Source organism: Gadus chalcogrammus, chromosome 18, assembly GCF_026213295.1.
Source record: "Gadus chalcogrammus isolate NIFS_2021 chromosome 18, NIFS_Gcha_1.0, whole genome shotgun sequence".
NCBI lineage: Eukaryota > Metazoa > Chordata > Actinopteri > Gadiformes > Gadidae > Gadus > Gadus chalcogrammus.
In genome coordinates this window covers 2438020-2460643 of record NC_079429.1, presented here as the reverse complement: position 1 = coordinate 2460643, position 22624 = coordinate 2438020, and the positions used below count along the sequence as shown (strand labels likewise).

Sequence of the window (22624 nt, the reverse complement as noted above, 5' to 3'; positions counted from 1 at the left end):
TGAGGGAGCGCTGCATAGCCAGGCCGGGGCCGGGTCACTGGGGGCCGGGATTGGTGCTGGTCCTGGTGCCAGATCCACTCTGCATTGCTCCGTGGGGCGTTCCCTCGGTTTCTTTGCATGCAAGACATCGTTGTTGTGTTTACAGAATGGTTCTGTAATTATCTACGTTGCAAGAATTTGAACGGGTTGTCAAAATGTGAAATCGTCCGCTTTGTTCCCAAGGGAATGTCGATGCTGTTCGAGCCGTCTTCATTGAGGGTGTTTAGTAGCGGTTGCTTTTCCCCATACGTCTTGTTGATATCAGAGGAAGAATTGCTGGAGTTGTTTAAATAAAGCCGCTTTTTTATTATCCTCTCCTGCTGCGTCGTGTCTGGAGGCAGGATACATCCAAGTGTGGGCCGTTTCTAAACTGTTTGTTTTAATAGGCGAGATTTACAAGTGCAGCTCCGCGATGATAGTTCCATGCATGCGTTTTTAAGGGAGATCTTATTGTTCCTTGACAAAGAAACTATTTGCTTGGGGGTTTTTCCTCGCCGTGTAATGGGGTTGATTGATCTGCTGCCCTTCTCTGAAACATTTAGAAGCATTATTTCAACATTTTCCCTATGGATTTTCACAGCCTTCCCTTAATTACCGGTAGCAAATCAATGCAATTAGAGTCTTTTCTATGGATTGACGGTTGAAGATGGAACATCAAATGGCTGGCATTCTGACCTAAAATCAGCACCTTTTCAGCCATATGACCTTTTGTGTTTTTTCCCCACACTTTTTCTCTCTCTCCCACTCTCACGCATTTATCAGTCAATCAAGTGTTCATGAAATCCTTCGGCTTTGTTGTGCTGACAATAATGATGATTGCTTACAATAATGAGATCAATGCGTGAAATACCTTGATTGCTGAGCTCCACGGTCTGCATCCCATAATAACTTCATTGTATTTCCAAACAGCGGGTTTGTTTTATATGTACCTACATATTCGCCCTTGTTACTTTTTTTAGCATTAAACCCAATTAAAACTTTACAGTGAGACAAAAAAGCATCCCATATTGTGCATCCACGCCTGATCACAAGATGCGATTGGAAAGGCCAGAGTGTTTTATCAGATGGAATATTGTGGTCCATGGGGAGGTTTGTGAAATGAAGGCTGACATTTGGGGACACCTCAGACCTTTCCCTGCAGCCGCGCCTCTTTCCCCGGGCTAAGTGTTTTGTCTGGACACCGCCTACCCTCTTTGAATATTTGGTATGCGAGCTGACATTTCGGGGGGGGGCATCTCAATCTCCATTTTCCCTCCGCCCGCTACTTACCAGCAACTTGCACCTGGAGAGAAAATCGTTGTTCAATTATCGTCCTGATTTCCTCTCTGGGCCTCCGTGTTCACCGCAGACTCCCCGAGTCATTTGTTCCACTGAATGGAAATGTGACATTTCTAAGCTTTCCTGTCACAGGTGGAATATGAAAGATGAAGGGAGAGTGCAAGAAGGCTAATTTATGCCGAGGAATGATGCCTCGAGCAGAGCCCAAAGAATACATTGAGAGTAGAATTGCTCTTCGGTATCTAGGGAGAAAGCGGTATTGTTTTAAAACAACATAATATCATTTATTTTTGAGTAATGAACACCCAGGCTTATTGCGTTCCAAACTCAAAATCGCACATCATATCAATTCGTGATGTAGGGGGGAAATCAGTCTACAGTTACTTCAGACTGTTGTCTCAGACTCCTGTGGGAATACACGCTGAATGCACTCCGGCATAATTTATCTTCCTAGTGGGCCGTATATATAATATATATGTGGACTGGACAAGAGACAATGAATCTTTGGCAAGTAGCACAATGTTCTTCCTGCGTTGTGCATTAAACCCTGGCTGATACCCTCTGTCAAGTTTGAAAAAAGACTTTGACGCAAGTTCTTCACAAAGCATTGTTTCCCTGATGCTAACTAAAACCCATCTCCATGTGTCTGTAAAGCTTCTCCAGCAACAATGACCAAAAATGTACGATGCGTTCGCCAAGAATTCAATATTCAATTTCGGGAAAGGACTTTGTGACGGCGGGACCATGGTGTTCTTCTTTTGTCATGTCCGGTGGAGATTGAGGCGACCCAGAAACATTATACGTAGTTACCTAGACGATGACGGTGGTAGAAGTTTGGAACTTGAATGTTGTTGCTAGGCCTACAGATATGGTGCAGCTTCAATGATTGGCTGTCAGACATGACATAAACTCAGGATGATCTGATGAGATTACTACGAATTAGCACATTTTCACAATGGTACAAACTATGCTGTGGATTAGTGTCCCACCTCTATGGATTCCATAATAATATCGTTCATTGGACTTCCATTTTCATTTATCTAGGGGAAACATCTGGCGTGTAATTTAATGTTGGGGAGTAATCCAACACAGAAAAGCCACATTGACCTAGCGTGTTTCTCCATCGACTTATTCCAAATGATATCCAGTTCCAAGTTCAGTAATTCGACCCATGAATCTATTATTAATAGAGGAATGAATCATACTATTGCATTCTTCTACTAATGTCTTCGTTCCCAGTAACCCATTTGAAAGTGATGAGGCGCTGATTGTGCAAGATAAACATCCAGCCATACCTCACACAGAGGAGGTTTCGAAGATGGGGCTCACTATTTAAGATAAGATCACACTTTATCGATCCCAGATGGGAAATACGACCGCATGGGAAAGCAGGGGAGACAAAAGGAGAGATAAATACTGAAGACAATTCTAAAAGCGTTACAGACTGGTTGGGAATATAAGTGACGCATTTCAATAAGAAGAAGGTGTTGACGAAGCAAGGTTAGAACAAGGGGAGCAGATGTCATGACGAAATAGTGCTATATTCACCCCTCAAACCTTCCATATTCAAGGCTCGTTTGTGTCTCCTTGTCAAGGGGAGATGTACAATTCCCTTTTTAAAGAAGATGAACCGCCAGACACAATGCTGTGTTATAAAAATACTTCCTATTTGCCCATATTAGGCTCCTGGAGCAAACAAGGATGGCGGCAGTGATGCAAGCGTGTTTTCAAGGGTAAAACGAGGTCTGTGTGAGGCATGGCCGAGCCGGAGAGACGGAGAGCGTTTGTATCCTCTTTGATAGCTGTGGTGTATGTATACATATGGATGTATGGATCGCCCCCACGTCCCCACAGTGGGAGCGACAAAACGGTCTCCCTTTAATGAGAAGCAGACCCCGCCACCCCCCCCCCCCCATGAAAAAAACTCCTCCCTCGGTACGCATCCTCCTCCTCCTCCTCCTCCTCCTCCTCCTCCTCTCTCAGCCCTGTGGTTACCATGACAACAGCAGCACTGCGCCATTCATCTGTTAGTGGAGACCTGGGCTCCTGTTCCCGTAGAGAGAGAGAGAGAGAGAGAGAGCGAGAGAGATAGACGGAGACAGTTAGAGAGAGTGTGAGAGAGAGAGAGAGAGAGAGAGAGGGTGAGAACACGCGCGCCTCCCACTTCTATACATAACACGCTAGGCGTTAACGCAGTCACGGAGCTCACATCCCGAGCGGGGAGCTCCATCCCGGTCTGCCTCACCGATCACCTCTTCCCTTTTTATTCCTGGTTTTATTCCTCGCTATTGCCGGCAGCTTCCGGCCGTTTCCGGTTAGTGTTCGGACGAACGCCTGGCCAAAAAACCCAGAGCGGCGTCACCTCTGTGGTCCCCCCTTCGGTCTCTCGCTCCTCCGCAACTCAGTGACAGCTGCCTCCCGCCTCCCTCCCTCCCTCCCACCCTCTCTCCCTCTCTCCCTCCCTCTCTCCCCGGCTCCCTTCCGCTACCTCCCTCTCGGTCGCTCGTCCTCTCTCTCCCCTCTCTCTCACTCGCTCTCATTCTCTCCCTCTATTGCTGTCTTGCTCTCTCTCTCTCGCTCTTGCTCTTGCTCTCGCTCTCTCTCTCGCGCTCTCTCTCCCCACTCCCTCCTCCGCCGCCGTCGCTGCCCTATCAGCCGGGCTCCGTATCGCTTTGCTCTCGACCGCATCGAGCTGACGTCCGTCAGCACACCGGAGGATTCAAGGAGATTACCTTGAAGGAAACAGAAGAGGAGGAAGAGGAAGAAGAGGAAGAGGAAGAAGTCAGTGACCGCAGGGAGGAGAGGACGCAGAGAAGCGGTAGAGATTCAGTACAGCCCCCGTACCCCCCCCCCCCCCCCCCCCCCTGCTCCGGCGCAGGTCGGCGTTTCCGTGGGTGTGTGTGATTTTTTTTTCTTCTTCTCCGTACTTCCGCTGTTTTTTTTTCCCATTCTTTTGATGAGCTGGTCATCGTCCCGGAGGGAAGCTCTTCTGACGTCGCTGGACGCCAATCCCGGAGCGCCGCTGCCGTTCTCTCCCACTCCGGAATGCCGGAGCTGGTTTAACGATGGTGAGACCCCCCCCCCCCCCCCCCCCCACTCCCCGACACACCCTGGCAGACGCAGGCGAGACCCCCCTCGCTTCCCCTTTGGCTTCTAGTCGTCGTCACGTGAGAGGGTCTCCGTGTCATGTCTTGTTGTGTGTGTTTCGCGTGTTAGCTGTCGGCTCCCCCCCCCCCCCCCTCCTCCCCCCCCCCCCCCACCCGGTCATCACCTTTACCTGCCTTGCCGGTGGGTCGCGTCGCCGCGTTGAACGCCCGGCGTCGCTGGCCCAGACGGAGGCTGTTAGAGGGGGGAGTGTGCGGGGGGGGGCTGGCGTTTCTCCCAGTGAAATGATGCATTTGTCAGGAGGGTCTGCTCCCTAATGACTGCCGTAGGCTGGAGGACCGGGGGAAGCGATAATGTAACCCTTCTTTCATTGCTAGCTGGGATTTTTTTAAGGGTGATGCGTCAGCGTGGGTGAGCATCCAATTGTCTCTAAGAGAGTGTGTGTGTGTGTGTGTGTGTGTGTGCGTGTGCGTGTGTTTCCGAGCAGTAAACTGTGGGCGGCTTGTGATGTTGATGTTCCCATTTGAAAAATGTACAATACCGAAATAACTCTATGGTTCGGTAAACTAGTCAAACTTTGTCGCAATTAGTCCGGCCCCCCTCCCTCACACACACAAACGAACACACACACACACACACACACACACGGACACAGCAGTTCTTGTTGTAGGGTCTCAGCATTAGCCAGCCTTTTGCAGAGATCCGATTTCTGATTCTTCCGGCTGCTGCAGACTGGTGCCCGCCCTTGCCTGCTCTGAGGTGGTGTGTGTGTGTGTGTGTGTGTGTGTGTGTGTGTGTGTGTGTGTCTGTGTGTCTGTGTGTCTGTGTGTCTGTGATGTGCTTGATCATCCCTCCCTCAGTATTCCACACTACTTGCTTAATATCATCTGTTTCATGTACGCTTGCGTGCGCACGTACATTTGGCCACATGTGTGAACGGTACAGAATGTCTCAATAACAGCATCTGCTTGTAAAAACCACCAGCACTTGGCCAACATCTGTTGCGTTTTGCCGGGTCTCAGGTGAGCGTGTTTAGATGAGGCGCCCGTAGACCGTGTTTACACCAGTTAGCGTGGCCGCCTGGAGAGAGCTTGGATGGGCCCACCTTGTCAGCTGTCATTCAGGACACACTGGGAGGCCTCACTCCTCGCACCCCCCCCCCCCCCCCCCCCCCCCCCCCCCTCCACGACATGATAGGCTAGCTACCTCTGCTAGCTGGTGTAGCTTAGATAGGTGCTGTGTTGTGGGGGAGCTATCGGGGTGCACCAGAGAACACATGGTCCAGGTCAGGGGTGGGGGGGGGTCGTCGGCCATCTTGGTTGGAGGACATTTTTGACAAAGTTATGTAGAGAGGATTCGTCTTTTGGGTCAGTGTTGCTTCACAAGAGGACGTAGCTTCTACTCGGGGACGTCCTTAATGGTTTCTGTTGTTTTACCAGGAAGTAAGAGATCCTAATTAGGGCTGTAAATCACAAAATCTATGAGGGCGAACGTGGTTATTGACAAACTGAGACCTTTTGCCTCAGGCGAGCATTTAGTTTGCAACCCAAAATTGAAAGCGAAGTTGTTCCAACTGGAACGATTTCATTATAGCATTTTATGTTGCAGAAGCTTTTTTATATTGCAGAAGTTTGTATGGCAAGTCTGCGGTCTTGGAATCATATCACATTATCCATTTAGCCTGTTCTTTTCAGTGCTGTCTCTTCATATCCTCGTACCTTGAAGAAGATCTGAAGTGTATTCCACGGCAGCAGCTTGAGACACATCGAGTCACGTAATGTCTCGCGCTCACCACTACTTTCCCTTCCCAGTAGATTCTACGCCCAGCCGCCGAAACCAATGGCTTGTAAACTAGAGATAATCCATGAAATGTACCCGTTGGACTGAAACACAGCTTCCAGAGTTTTGCGTCCCACGAGACGTTTCCACAGATTGTTCAGACCGTAACAAAGTATTTTACATCCATCGTTTTTCGTAACACCAATTTCCCCCAACGCTAACGTGAGTGATCGCTTTCTATCAGATGTGTGTGATGAATCTACAGGCGCATTGAGACACTACGCCACTCCATGTGATGACTGTCCACCCGCCCTGCCAACGCTGTGTCTACTGTCTGCTGTCCACGTCATCTAGGCAGGATTTAAATCACCCTCCAATGACGCCTGGGAAATAAACAACGGAAATGACTGAGACACATCCCTGGAACTTCTCCCCCAGGAGATGGAATAGGGACTAATGAACTTGAAGCCATGGACTAATGAAGCCCTCCTCCCCCCCCCCCCCCCTACGGACCTAACACCCTGCCTGCCTTCAGCCAGCCTTCGACCCCTTGTCCCCGGTCTGATGCTCACACTCACATGCTCATCCCTGCCCGATTGATGCTGCATCCATGGTTTGGAACTAGACACCCTGTAGCTTTGTTTCACCATGAAGATCTTTTGATGGCGATTTATTTCCGTAGGAAGCTGTGGACTTAGGATGAGAAACCCGCAGTGAGCTATTAATAGCCCTGTAATGATTTGCTTACAAAACAAGACTGGTGTGGTTTACCTTGTGTTCTATGCTTGCACAGATGCATGGAATACGTACGGCTGCCGTTCCAACGCACGTGTGTGTGTGTGTGTGTGTGTGTGTGTGTGTGTGTGTGTGTGTGCGTGTGTGCGTGTGCACGTGTGCACGCACGCCATTGAACAATTATGATAAACAACACCATCTGGGGTGGCTTCAATTCAATAATTATTCTTCCACCGTTGGTAAAGATATTTCACATATTTTAATATTTTTTCTCAGGGTGTTATCTGGACTTGACGGTTCTGTCAAGGGCCCAGGGCTGATAATACTTGATATGTTTCATGTGGGAGAAAAGATTATGTAACAACAACACTAGATGTTTCTTTTAATTAAATGTCAAGGAATTCGGTGCTTGGGGTAACACTCTGCGTTGGGGATCTGATGTTTTTTGATGTGGTGATTTTTATGGAGTGCTAAAAATAGGCTCAGGCAGATTACGACTCTAGTCTTAATGACCTTGTCCGTTTAGCCCTCAAGCTGGTAATGGTAAGCTCCTTTGATTCTGGTCGTGTTTTTTTTATTCATCCACAGCCATCGAAAGCGGCCGAAACCTGGCCTTGTGAGACCACCCTTGAGATTCATGACTGAGTTTCTTCTGGCCTTGACTAGGCAGCAATTGATTTCCAAATATGGCCGTGGCCTTGCGTTGTTCGAAAACCTCTCCAGCTATCCAGAGTGACGTCTCTCTTCACTTGCCAGATCCTGTTGGAAGTACAACAAAAATAATTTCTTATGTGAGAGAAGCCTCCGTGCAGATTTCTGTTCATCTCCTAACATCGTATTTCAGTCTATTCTGGATTAAACCTGTTTGGATTGCTACACTTTCCTCCAGCGCCACCTGTTATCATAATTCGGCAGACTGCGGCGCTCCTTGTTAGTCATAAACTGAACCTCCCGCCCCCGAGCGCTGATTGGTCCCATCGTACCACTCCGAGTGCCGATTGGTCCTAGCATTTCCTTGCATTTATTTTTCAAAGAGGTTTTTCCACAAGGTGGAGGCCAGACCGACCCGAGGAGACAGAATATTCCAACATTTACCAGAAAGTAATTTATTTAAAATGTAATCCTGATAATAAAAAATATATAAAAAATACATTAAATTAAATTAAAATATATCTGCCAAACATGTCTGCCATTGGCTGGTGGCAGGTGTTCATCCTGGAACCCGGACCCGGTCCTAAACGTGTTAGTTAGTCTCAGAGCGAGGTGGTTCGTGGGCGCGCCCTGAGCAGAGATCAAGGCTACCTGGGCTATTCTTAGGGCCGCGGGACCCAGCGGAGTCCCCACCAATTACCACACTGACTCACGACGACTCTGGGCTAACGCGCTATCACGTGGAGCATGAGGTTCCTGTAGGCCCGCTAGCTCAAGCCTGCCAGTGCAACCCCCCCCCCCCCCCCCCCTCACCCCTCACCCCTCAGCCCCCCAGCCCCCCTAACCCTCACCCACGGCGCGATCGTTTGACGGATGGGCCGAGAGAAAGCTTTTGCGCTCTGAACTGTGCCCCCCTGAACCTCCCACCTGCATAAGCGAGGCCATTAGGAAAACAAAAGGTTACGGCGTCTGACTCAATTAACGTTGAGCGCGTCGGAGAAGCTTTTGCCTTCGGTGTTGAATCATGGAGTCCCAGATCTGATGCAGTAGGAGGGCTGGAGAGGCCGGGACACAGGTCAGCCTATCAGGTAGTCATGAGCGCAGAACGCAGCCGCTAACCTTCTGATATATGATGAATGTTTTTGTTTTAAGTGATTCATCCGCCGCCCCTCACATACTGTAGTCCTCGGTTATGTAGCGCTCTCTATGGTGCTAGACTGTTTATAAATCAGAAATCCAAAATCACCCAGCAAATAGATTTGGGCTACACAGGAGGCATAGCAGGCAAAGGAAAGGATGATTGAACTAGGCCTGGATTGTGAAAATGTGTTGATTGTCAGTAATTGTGTGGCAGAACACACATTTCGCAGAAACGCTTGGGAATCGTAAAACATGAGTAGTGTTCTGTCCTTCGTCCTACCAAAATGGCGGCGTTGAGTTTTGAGTTGTTAAAAAACACCGCGTGAACAAAGACAGAAGGAGGTTTCTGTCAGTGTTATGATTCTCTAGACTGAAGATCCAAGTAACAGCTCAGTATTGTAAGCGTGGCCTCGAGACAACCTCTGAAAAATCCTGCCTAGTGATGCACTCTTCATGAGGAGGGCAGCATCTGAAATATTCATTTCTTTGGGCTGTTGGACGTGTCTGGGAGTGTGGCTTATCGGAGGCTGGTCAACAGCTTTGTGGGGCTAATGAAGGATTCTCCTGGGGATGTGTGTTACCTTGCTCTGGGTAATCCTGCCACGTTGTAATGATGAATGACACTCGCAAGCACAGACTCAAGCAGACACATGCACATGTGCGCACAAATACACACGATACGCACACACACACACACACACACACACACACACACACACACACACACACACACACACACACACACATGCGCACAGGTACACACACACACACACACACACACAGGCACATGTTCACACACACAGACACACGCACCCATGCACACACAAACACACACACACATACAGATACATGTGTGTACACATACACACACAAACAATCACACACACACACACACACACACACACACACACACACACACACACACACACACACACACACACACACACACACACACACACACACACACACACACACACACACACACGCGTACACACATACTCACAATTATGCACAGTGGAGGAGGGAGGGATGTACGCCCATATCATCCATCACCAGCCTCTATTTTGAGGCTGCAAGGTGAATATAACCTGGCTTAATCTGGTCCCTTAATACCTCATCTCTGTCTGACGAGGGAGCGGTACAAGGGCATGACAATCCTCGACGTCTCCGTCGTGCTCCGTGAGGTCACGGTCAGTGGGACAAATCAATGTTCCAAAATGGTGGTTATGTGTTTGGCGCGGGCACGTTGACATCGGTATCAAGAGAAGAGGAGCACAAGCAGGCATTGTTATGACTTTCAACAACACGACCAGTGTATCAAGCTAGCTTCCTCAGGATTCAGTGTTTGTAGTCACGGCCATGTTCAATATAAGACTGTGTCCAAGCAGTTTAAAGTTTATAATGTTTAAAATGATGACATAAACATAAAGATATTTTTTCCCCCCCGACCGTAAAGGTCATTACACCGTCAACGCTCAACAATATTCATGGCGTGTTGGGCGAAATCGACACTCCACACTCGGTGTGTGAATCACTACCGCTGGGCGCCTTTCTGAAGCATGGGTGAAGTGCCGCCATGACTCTCCAAACCGCTCGGCCTGTGATTGGCTACTTGAATACTCATAACCTTGACTGCCAATCTCCCCGTCGTTGGCGGGAAGCGAATGTTCTTTAGTGTAGCGCACGTTGTGATGCGTAGTGCGGTGAGTGCGGCCCACCCCTTCACCACCAACCACCACGTCCATGTGTGGAAGGTGGACGGACTCTCGCTCTCTTCTCGGCTCCACTGTTGCCATAGCAATCATGGCCGCGTGCTCGCTCGCTCTCTCTCGCTCTCTCTCTCTCTCTCGCTCTCGTTCTATGTCTTTATCTATCTCTCTTTCTCTGTCTCTGTCTTTCTCTCTTTCTCTGTCTCTGTCTTTCTCTCTCTGTCTTTGTCTGTCCTCTCTCTCTCTCTCTCTCTCTCGCTCTCGCTCTCTCTCGTTCTCTCTCGGTATGCCCATAACTACATTGTTCCTGAGACGTGTTTGCTTGTGCGTGTGTGTAGGGGATCTGATGTGTTTTATTTTCTATTTTTTTCTCTGCGTGGTTGCCCGGGATTCACACGTAACCGAGGAAGCGGTATTTGGAGAAGAATGTTCTTCGCTAGGAACAAAATGTCTCCTCTCCCTGCAGTTATTCCTTGGATTAATCTGAGGTTAACGGCACACACACACACACACACACACACACACATCTGACGCAGCTCTACTTCATATTCCGGTCGCGGTGATCCCAGCGGTCGCTCTCAGCCCAGGTTGGCTGTGTCTGGAACCCCGAGCCCTTCCTCTTTCATTATCGGAGCATCCAGGGTTCGGTGAATTTAAATCAGCAGCACCCACCGGCCTGTTATTCATTTCGCTCTTCTTCTTCTGTGGTGCGTGATTTCTCCACGGGTCCCCCCCCGCTAGACTTCGGGGTTCAGCCTGCCGCACGTCATCCTGTTTTAATTCTGACTTCCTCTATCAACCTTTTTCTCCTCCCTTTCCTTCTATCGCATCTCCTCCCACCCACACCCCCCCCCCACGCTAGCACTAATTACAATTGTATCCCTGCTACATGCATACATGCATACGCATGCCTAGACACTCATGCACTGATGAATGCATACAAGCATGCGTACACACACACACACGCACACACGCGCGCACGGTGGAATCACGTGGACCGAGGCGCGCCACACCTTCTGAGCTCATAACAAGTATCTATTTCACGGCTGTGTGCATCGGCACACACGGCAACTCTGCACTGCATGTATTTATTCATAAGCTCATTAGGGGAGTGGGTCGTCCTGCTCACCATCCATCACTCTGACGGCCTGGCCCCGGCCTGGCACACCACTACATCCCCGCCGCTAGATACAACAAGTCCCTGGGATCTGGTTCCCCCCGAGGATACCGCCAGACTCTGTACAACGTTATCAGGGGTGAGGGATTTGGTCGCAGGAAAAAAAAAGTGTGCACTTTGTAAAAAAAAAAAAAAAGTGTGCACTTTGTATCTTAAACACGTGTAGTGCTTTCCCTGATGCCCCACGGCTCACGTCCCTGTTACACCGTGTCTCGGAGCTTTGCAAAGAATTAAATTGTATGAAGTAATAGAAGGTAAAATAATCGATGTGAAGTGTTGTTGTTTGTGATGACGGTAGGCCGCATGGTTTTTAATTAGGGCCGCATTGATCTGCCCCTTCATATTAAGACGGGTTTGTTTATTACGCCGTGCCTGGCCGTAGGCCGTACAGGCGTACGTTGTGGGCTAATTAAATAGTCAAATAGTCCGTGCATGGAAGCCCTGAAAGGAACCAAAGGTGAGGACAAAGGGTTCCATTGTGCTCTCGTCACGTTTTGTTCACGTTCTCGACTGAAACGGGGAAATACAGTGTTTACATTATGGTACGATTCTCCATGTCCTTCATCAATGTCTCGTTTTCGGTGGGAAACGTACAAATGTATTCCAAATTGAATTCGATACACAATCAGCACACAGTTTGATTTCCAGTTCAGAAAATAAGGAGGATAACAAGTCTTAACTATTAATTCATTTCTAAAAGCCTTTATCCCAATCGACTTCCAGTGGATTCAGACAGAACACCTTAGCTTATCTAAGGGCTTATCATCAACGCGGCAGTTGGTAGCATATCACTCCAACTCCTTGCTTTCTCGCCCTGCTGGCTCCGTGACTCAGTAGAGTTTCTCAATTTGGCATCTGTCACTTCCGCCTCGCGCTCCTCTCTAGCTGCAGCCAGTGAGCCCAGCCGGCCAGCCGGATCGTACCAACACATTAACACGTGCCATGAAAAAGAACGCCTGGACCCACGTCACTGCGCACACCAGGCCTCCATTATAATCATTGTCATATCACGCCTCCATTGCTATTGGCAGGCAGACGGTTCTGTATGATAGGGCTGCTCGGTTATGGAAGAAATCCTTCTCACGAATATTTTGGTCCTCATTGAAAGCACGATTATTCAAACAATTATTTTTGAGGTTGAAAACATGATGCATTTGTTCAGCATTTCTCTTCAAAAAACACTTTGGAACTGAGAGCTTTTCCCTTTAAAAAAATACACAAAATTTTAAAATACAAAATGTTCAAACAAAGATATTGTACAAATATTTTTCCAGCTGTAAAACTTCTATAAAACATTTAATGAATTAAGAAAAAACACATAGTTGAAGATCGTTTGACCCAATGATCGAAATCACGATCAAAATGTGGATTAACTGCACAGCCCTAATGTATGATGTCTCTGTGGTTTGACTGTTGCTGTGACTGTGCCATACACTACCCTGCTGGATGGTAATCGGAGGTCACACACAGCAGCGGCGGCAGTTAAAAAGCCGTTGACGTCGGCTACCAGATGTCAGAGCAGTTGCTGCTGCAGCAGATGTTTCAACCGCCGTCGTGTCGCGACTTCCCCACCGCCTCCTCCCCCAAACAAACCCCGTTGCCACGGAGAACTCTGGACTCTGTGCTCTCCATCGGGGCTCAGGCTGGCGTGCGTGTGTGTGTGCGCAGGGCAGTGTGTTCAGTGTGTGTGAGCGCAGGTAGTGTCGCATGTAACCCCCATCTAGGAGCGCGGCGCAATTAAGAGACAATTACCCTCGGCTTTTATCCCAGGGCTCCACAGAAAAAAAAAACTCGGAAACAAGGAAATTTACTTTGAACCGCGCATCCAAGGGTTCTGTCTTTTTAAAGAGACGGGATAAAATGGATTCACTACGGCGTTTAAAATGGATTCTCACACGTCTCGAAAAGGGGATTGTTCCAATAGTTTGAATAGTTTCAGCCTGAGCACCTGGAGTATTCCTGGAGAATAGACGTCTCACTGTGTCTCGCTGGCTCAACAGTTTCAGCATCTATCATCAGAGCGGGCATCATTGGAATTTTTTCTTTCTTGTTGGACAGAACCTTTTTTCATTGGGAATTCTTTGGCACGGTAAAGCGACTTTTTTTCCTTACTTCGGACTCTCGCAAAAAAGGCAGGTGTGGATAGGCGCTGCATTCCTGTGATTCGTTCGACAGGTGCACCACCTGATAACGGGTAATAACAGGCGGCTGTGTGTGTGTTTCTTCAGCTCTCATAAGGGCACAGAGCAAAGACTCTAGCGAGCACGTGCTGTGAGTAGCAGGACCCTTCGCCGTCAGGTGTTTTCTGGTTACTGTTTATAACCTTGTTGTCGTTTGTTGTTAAAAAGAAAAAAACCTAAGTTGAGCTGGAGAATTCGCCGGAGAGAGGACAAAAAAAACAGAACTCCCCCGACCGGGAGCCCAACCCGAGTCTTGACATTCTCGTTGCGATGAATGCACTCTGACGGCTCACAGCGAGAGCCTCGCTGGAGCGTGAGGACCTGTCTCCAAACGAGTGTCGTTTACATTCCCGCTTGAATTCACCGCCGTCTGTCTGCGCTCCTGACTCAAAGCTATTTTGAACGTGCTCCGCGCCTCCGGCTACGCAATGTCACGTTTGCGGTTGTTTTATAAGCAACAGGAGGTTGTTTGGGGAATGCGTTCAGCAGGGGGTGTGACGGTGGTGGTGGTGGGTGGTGGTGGTGGGGGTTAAGCAGTTGGTCAAGGCTATGGCTCTGCACGGACACCACACGCGTCTACTGTATGTCGGCTCCAAAAGATTGGCATGTTGTCATTGTATCTGTGTGGTTCTTCACGCTCACCAGGCCTTTCTGTCTCTCTCTCATGTCCCTGTCGCTCTCTCCCTCCCTGTCTCTCTTGTCTCCATCTCTTTTGTTTTGTGTGTGTGTGTGTGTGTGTGTGTGTGCGTGTGTCTGCGTGTGTGTGTATTGTATTGTCCTCTCCTTCTCTCTGTGTTCATGTTCTTGTGTGTGTGTGTGTGTGTGTGTGTGTGTGTGTGTGTGTGTGTGTGTGTGTATGTATGTGTGTGTCTGCATCTCTGTGTGCTTTCTGCTCCCAGCCCCTCTGCGGAAAGCAAAGTTTGTGGAGAGCCCTCGAATTCCTCAGTCAGAGCTTGGCTCCCCTACACACACCTCTACTACTGCCAAGAACCCTGATCTGGACGCATATCGCCCTGGTAAGTGCCGGCAAGCTCATGCACCCGAGCTATTTGTCGCGTCGGCAAATTCTCCTTATGTAATTCTGTCACATTGGAATGCCATGATTGTGTCTCTTCCTGCGTAAGATGTTGCCGACATTAGCAATGTGTGTGTGTCTGCACCGAAACGGAGGGGTGGGGGGGGGGGGGGGAGGCGAAAGATAGGAAAGCACTTATTTGAGGCGAGATACGGCGGTTTGTGTCGACGCACACAAGGCTTCCGTCTGTGTTTGTCACTTACGCTGTCGTCTCCTTCCGAAACGCCGGGCGATCCTCGGGTCATTAAGCTAAAGCTCTGGTGGGGCCGTACCCTGTCCGTCATCGTTATCTCTCTCTCTCTCTCTCTCTCTCTCTCTCTCTCTCTCTCTCTCTCTCTCTCTCTCTCTCTCTCTCTCTCTCTCTCTCTCCCCCCAACCCTCTGCCTCTGTCTAGTCCGATTCTGTTTACCCAGAGTGTGTTTAGGCTCGGCCGACGGTCTCTACTGACCCCCCTCTCTGTCGCGGACGCCCAACAATCTGCCGGACTGTGGGGCGCCCTTCTCCCCCGCCCTCACTTGGCCTTGTGCCACCCCTCACTGCCTCCCTCCCGTCCTCCCTTCCTCTCCCTCCCTCCCTCCCTCCCTCCATCTCTCACTATAAAGCGAGCGAGAGATAAGGATCCTCGCTGCTCTCCTTATTGTCTAAAAACCTCTCCCCATGCGCCGCACTGGAGCTCAGAGCTGCGCGGGTCAACCAAGGACGGGGCTCGGGCGCGCTTGGATGTAGTCGGCTTCCACTCTCTCCACTATCTGCTTTCTCATCTCGCCGCTGCCTTCCTGTTGCCTCTGGGAGACGAAGCGAAAGAGCGAAAGGAAAAAAAAGCAAACGAGGGAAGAATTTGAGGAGAGAAAGGAAAGGAGGAAGGAGTAAAAAAAAAATAGCCCAGCGTTAGCGATAGCTCTCTGCCCCTTCCTCTGCCTCGTCAGCGTGGCCGGAGGGCAACGGCGGGGGAGGGGGGGAGGAAGACATCCAAGCCAGGAAGGACGGCTCAGTGCGGAGGCTCTCTCTCCCCGCAGAGCCGCGGGACAATAGCGTGCAGGATGGCGCGGTGCCGCTTCAACCGGTGTAAATTGGAGTGAGAAACGCCGGCGGCGCGCTCCCGGCGTTCCCTCGATCCGCCAGCCTCGGCTGCGAGAGGCCGCGGCTCGCTGGGAGCTCCAAGTAGGTGATGCGTCTATTTATAGCCCTGCTGCAATATGATGCTCTATGAATAGCCCCGCGCCGGTATAATAAGCATATACGGCCCCCCCGCGACGCCCACCCTGGCGCCATCAGTCGGCGGCGGCGGCTGCTGCCACTTCAGGCTGCAAGCGCCGAGGGCGTCCGGTCGGATAAAAATGTCTTTGGGGGCTTTTGTCGAATGACGCGGTCGTTCTCGGATCAGAGCCGGAATGGCGGAATGACCTCCGCTCCCGGCGGGAACGTCACGGAACGTCGACATGCTCTGCCGTGAGAGCGTGATGGATTTTGAAATTTTGAGTTCTTCTCTCCCGCTGATGGGGGAGGTGAAGGGATTACCAGCAGGAACGCTGTGCTGTACAGCAGCTTTCGGAGCTGGAATAGGGGGCTCAGTGTAGGGGTTCTCCGGGGTTGGGCCGGCGGGGGGGGGGGGGGGGGGGGGGGGGGAGATAGATTGGCTAAGCCCTTAACAAGTGCTCCCCAGATGATGGCACACCGCGGTAGACAAGCCCCCTGATTGGCTGATACCTGGCCAGCCCAGGCGCCTGCTACGGCCAACCGGGCACAGAGGATCCGTCCCGTCGTCGGCTGATTTCGGATCAGTCGGATCCTGCCCAAAAAGAACAACACCCATGTGACCACATTTGTACCAGCGCTCGCGGGGACTACTCACGGTATCCTGTCAGAGGTGTAAAATGGCTTCGGACAATCTTCTATCCTCCGAACGGCAGTCGAACGGAGATGTCTTCCGGGAAGAGGCGTCCCTACCGAGATCAGTGGGTCGAACCGAAAGCGGCCCAATCCCTGGACAGCTCTGTATCGGCTGGCCCTTTTACCTGTAGATACCCCCCCCTCTCCACCCAAATGCCTGCTTCATTCGCGATGCTCCATGAGTGATGAGCGAGGTGGGATGCGTGATGCGTGGCCACCTCTCTCCCTCGCCCGCCAGCGCCGGTCGGCCGAGGGGGGGGAGAAGCAGATGCGCTCGATGCACCGTAAAACGCAATCCTAGCCGCACGGCAAGATAGTTGCCATGGTAACCATCTGTCTCCTTCGCTGCTCAGGAAGGGGGGGGACGGGGGGGGCTGGCAAAACTGATTTTATTTTTTCCCCTGCGTGTGCGGAGGGGTGTTTCGTAGAGTGATTCGGCGTTGCGTTTGTGTCGTGCGGTGTGGTGTGCCGGACATGCGTCACTGGCTCACGCACGTTGTCATGACCGCAGCTCAGAGAGCGGCTTCACAATGCTAAGAGCTCATTAGAAATTCGATTTTCATTGAGTCGGTCGCTCTCATAAAGGCAATGCAGAAAAACACGGGGAAATGTTCAATGTGCGCTCAAAGGGAGTTTTGGTTGAGAGAACTATGTGGTTAAGTGCAACGACTGAAAACAAGTCTGTGTTGTGAAGTTTTTATGATGTGCACACGTGTGAGCAAACACCTTTTTAACAAGTGTGTGAGCGAGAAGTGCAGCTTAAGGGCGACAGTGGTTAGGGGGGGTTAGGAGGGAGACCGAGAGGGGTGGTGGGAGGACGAGGGGAGGGAAGGAGAGAGAGGGAGGAGGAGTAGGGGAGTGGGTGAGAAGGAGGGAGGGAGGTTGGAGGGAGAGATAGAGAGAGGGAGAGATTGGTCAGACACACAGTAATTATCCTTTTTGGGGTAATTTTCAACAAAATGTTTCTTCAATGAATTGTAACTGTGAAAAGGGAATTAAAATGAAATTGCCAAAATCAGCTATTTGGAGAAATGTCTGGTGAGAGAGGGGGGACTCAAGACAGTAGCTCAGGCTGGATGAAGCAGCCGCTGTCTGGATCCCGGACACGGCCAGCGTTCAGCCGTCCAGTGGCTGGTGACTAATGCATTCTGTGCTTACTACAACCAGTCTGTCAACTTGCATACGCCTGCCTCGAGATTGGTCCAACACTGACATCTGAGCCCCCCCCCCCCTCCCTTCCCCTCCTATAACATTACCCACATGTCCTAACAGACATGCTAGCAATGCTACCTCGGCCCAGTGGCTTGGTGGTTCCTCTTGATCCCAATAAAACACTATTCTTCTGTGTGGATTTGACATGTTCGACCTCCACTCCTCCCTATCATCTCTGAAGATTATGCAGGTGAGCTTATGGAACAGAGAGCTACTTAGACGTTCACTAAGCCTGTCCTGGATCCGTAATGTCAAAGAAACGCGATCTCACCTAAATTAAATCCAGGGTTGGCTTCGCTATCTCCAACACTCACCTTCAAACTTTCGTTAATACTCTCTCGCTCACTCGTGCCTTATCTTGTCTTTCACAAAACCACATTGTCTCTGAATCCTCGCGACACACACCGCACCACGCTTAGCGCACGTTACTGCCTGCGTCGGCCAGGCCGTAGTCGCTGTACATCTGTGGATGTCAAGGCCTTCTCCTCATCCCTCACTCAGCGCCTTCGAGATCTCCTGTCAATTCGGCTGTCCATCAGTCCCAACATCTCGAGGCCCGGGATGAAGTCACTTCACACGTCGTGGAGTTGCCAAGTGGCAGTAGTTGATTGGTAGGGTGTGGGTTGGGGGGTGGGGGGGTGTGGGGGGTGTGTCGGGCTGGGGGGGGTTGGGGGGGGGGGGGGGGGGGGGTGATACTGAGTGTGGTACTCCTTCGAACGACGACTAAGCATTCTTCTAAAGGCCTTCGCGGCAGTGGGGAGTGGCCTCGGGCATGAACCCGGTACTCTTTAGTAAGTAGTGTTGCGAGTGAGCCCGCTCGTCCGGTCTGACCTGTTCCCTGGCACACAGCCAACAGGAGTCAGAAGCAACTGTGGAGGCTTCTTTTTTTTTGTCTTGTAAAACCCACGCAGTTGTAACTCCCCTCTGGTTATGATGTCATTGCAATCCAGGTAGGTGTTTATGAGCGTGTGAAAATGAGCTCGCAGGAAGCTCTGTGGATGGGAGAGGTGGGGTGAGGGCGGCGGGGGCATCACGGTGCCATGGAGGGAAAAGTCCGTTATCTGGTGGAGGGAGGGGGTTTGTTTTGGGCGACAAGTCAGGTGTCTGGTGTGTGAGGATGAGATCATCCAGTCACTCTTTGTTTAGGTCTAATGCAAAGTGTGTGTGTGTGTGTGTGTGTGTGTGTGTGTGTGTGTGTGTGTGTGTGTGTGTGTGTGTGTGTGTGTGTGTGTGTGTGTGTGTGTGTGTGTGTGTGTGTGTGTGTGTGTGTTTATTTAAGATCATGCTGCTGGCCAACCAGTGCTGTTTATTTTCAAGGATAGGACAGAGACACACCCATTCTCTCTCTCTCTTTCTCTCTCTCTAATGCAGTGTCACACACAGACGCACACACACACTCTCAGGCACACTGGTAGAGGGTGTATCAGCTTACGTTGTGTCTGCACAACGCTGTGTGCAAATGGCGAATGAAAGGCAGTGCATCCAGTGGGTTCAGTCATGTGGACGCTGTGAGTTTGAGTGTGTGTGTTTGGTGTTTGTGTGTGTGTGAGCGTATAATGCAACGCTCAGAGCTGCAGGAAGCTTCAGGTCGTCTACTCCTCCGCTCTTCTCTGTTCGCGGCCGGGCTCCGGGATCTAGTACAAACCGCCTTGGTAGGCTTTTTTTTTTTTTACTTTAGCGCCTGAGATGTTGTTCCTCTTGTGGGGAGGGAAGTAAGTCGGTTTTCAGCTGGATGTGTTCCTTGTTGTTGTTTGCATTGTTTTTTTGTGTTTTGGGCATCGCCTCTCTGAGGGGAATTCTGCGGAGGACTTGTTGGACTCGTTTAGAATTTGTTCCTGTGTTTTTCTCTCTTTGTCGTTTTACCTGACAATCTCTCTACCCCCTTCCCTCCCCTGTTCTCTCTGTCTCTCTCTGTCTATGTATCTCTCTGTCTATGTCTCTCTCTCTCTCTCTCTCTGCTCTCTCTCTCTCTCTCTCTCTCATCTCTCTCTCTCTCTCTCTCTCTCTCTCCTCCTCTCTCTGTCTATGTCTCTCTCTCTCTCTCTCTCTCTCTCTCTCTCTCTCTCTCTCTCTCCCTCTCTCCCTCTGCAGGGGAGTCAGGTCCAGAACTGGGGCCCCCTCCATCGGTGGATGAGGCAGCCAACACATTGATGACGCGCCTGGGCTTCCTACTGGGAGACAAAGGCAGCGAGGGCCCAGCTGGTACCCAGTACAGCATGGACGAGCCTGAGGACAGACAGGTAACGGCTGACCACCGCTATCGAGCCACAACGCCAGATGAGATGATCATGTGTCCTTCAGCCGAATGAAGGAGAAGCTATGACGTGGTTCACGTTGGTACCCTGGGTCGTAGAGGTGGAGGGATCATTGATTTCTTGCTTGCATGACGGGAGACATTTTGTTGTTCTTGTATTCGTTTTTTAAAAGGCAGCTTTGATGCATGAACCTTACTGAAACAAGAGTCTCCCCGCTAAAGCCTTTTAGCTTCTGACATTTAGGCTCGTGCGTCTTCTTGTTTACTCGTGGCAGTCCCTTGGTGTCTGCGGTAGAGACCACCCAGATCAAAAGATACCTCGTTCAGGTGCCCTTCAGCACCTCTGGAGGTTACACTTCTTCATCAGGGATCAACTGCCACTCCACTTCTGAGCTCAGGGTCAGCTACAGGCCTGTTTTACCGCTGGTTTCATCGGGGCAAACGGTTCCCCTGAACTATTCGCCTTTGCCAGCCCTGCTGTGGTGCTCAAAACCAATCCACCAGCAGAACCAGCACCACAGCCCTTGCTTGTGGCGCTGGTTCTGGTGTTGGGCTGGTTTTGTGTTGTTTCTCCGGGGAGGGAGGGGGTGGGGAATGTTTGGAGCGATACGAGAGGGAAGGATGATGGTGGCGATTAGGGGGGGGAGGGGGAGGAAATTGCTACGCCTGTTGAAACGCTGTTTAAAAGCCAAGGCGCTTTCGCTACATCGCCGGCATGGCTAAGGGGATTTGGCGTGGTGGTCTGAGCGTGATCCTGGTGGTCAAGCAGTTGTTGTCATAGCGATAGGGACTGAGGATGGAGTCCGGAAGTGCTTCGGCTCATTCCGTTATTATTTTTACATGCATGTAGCCTTTACCTTTCCTTTTGTTTCCCAATTTTGCTTTTCTTCTAATCAAGACATCTGTGTCTCTGTGGGTGCAACGCGAGACACACACACACACACACACACACACACACACACACACACACACACACACACACACACACACACACACACACACACACACACACACACACACACACACACACACACACACTCGCTCGTGCATGGACCCACACACAGACATTCCCATTCCCTTAAAGAACCATTGCATTACATTTCCCAGGAGCCGGTGAATTTGGTAAAGAGATTTGCACATAATAGCTGGACAGGGTTCACTGACTGTTAGTCATATTTTTAATTACTTTTTAATATTCTGGGTTTCTAGGACAAAGAGTCCTGCTTTTCATTGCTTTGACAATCTTTTGCTGCCCACTTATATCCTGATTCCTCATTTTAAACGTTTACAATTTTCCACTTCACATAACAATGTGGAATAAGTCTTGCAGTTTGGGATTGTGTGCCAGGTCGTCTGCGGACAACGTTAGCCCTTGAGCTCACTTTAATTTCCCATCACAAATGACGGAACATAATACCTGCAGGCCTGGAGAGCGCCTGATTGACCGCCACCGCCGCAAATCCACCAATAGCAATCACTTACAGCCGGTCCCGTCGGCCAATGAACGGCTTGACCTCTGGTTTTAAATACGTAAGCACTGCCCCTCTCGCAATTCCACACGGCTGCCGCGTTCCTGCAGCAGGTGGGTGTTTGAGCGGAGAGACCGCACAGGCGGGCGACACATGGTGACCTTAGCACTCAAAGTGCTTCTAATTGCCTCTTCTCTCTCTCTCTTGTTCTCTCTCTCTCTCCCTCTCTCGCTCTCTTCATCTCTCCGTCTCTCTCTCTCTTTCTCTCTCTTCATCTCTCTCTCTTGCTCTCCTCATCTCTCTCTGTCTGTGTCTCTTTCTCTCTCTGTCTCTCTGTCTCCGGCTAACTCACTGGCTGGAGAGAACCGACTGAGTTCAATTCGATTCCTTGCGTGTTTAAGGTCAGAGACATGCCAGACGGGGTTCATTAGCCCTGCAGAATGAGCTACTTTGTCTGTGTCTGTCTGTCTGTCTGTCTGGTTGTGTGTGTGTGTGTGTGTGTGTGTGTGTGTGTGTGTGTGTGTGTGTGTGTGTGTGTGTGTGTGTGTGTGTGTGTGTGTGTGTGTGTGTGTGTGTTTGTTTCTGCATGTGTTCTGCGCTGTGTGTGGTGTTTGTCTAGATAGATGGGGTTATTCCAATGCTGAGGTGGTTTTGGAAGAGCAGTACCTCACAACTTTTGCTCTATTTCTAGCAGTAACACACACACGCACACGCACACATAATGGATATTGGGTTTACTGGCGCTTTGCTGTCACAGTCTATGACTCAAACAATCCACCAGGGGCCCAGATAGACACCGGGTCACCATGGTTACCATCCACTCTAAACCGCTATTCTCACAGCGCATTTCACTCACTGACGACAGACGGCTACTGCATTTATAGAGTCTGACACTCAAAGAATAGCTGTTCAATCTTACCTAGAGCACCTT

At 50.3% G+C, this 22624-nt stretch overlaps 1 protein-coding gene across 1 annotated transcript in view; it reads left to right on the top strand.

Annotated features, from left to right (window-relative positions):
- tanc2b (tetratricopeptide repeat, ankyrin repeat and coiled-coil containing 2b) overlaps positions 1–22624 on the top strand; it is a 109110-nt gene that overhangs the window by 71676 nt on the left and 14810 nt on the right. The window contains 3 exon segments of the mRNA XM_056577589.1: positions 14693–14809; positions 20062–20260; positions 20500–20623. Of these exon segments, the coding sequence (XP_056433564.1) occupies positions 14693–14809; positions 20062–20260; positions 20500–20623 (440 nt within the window).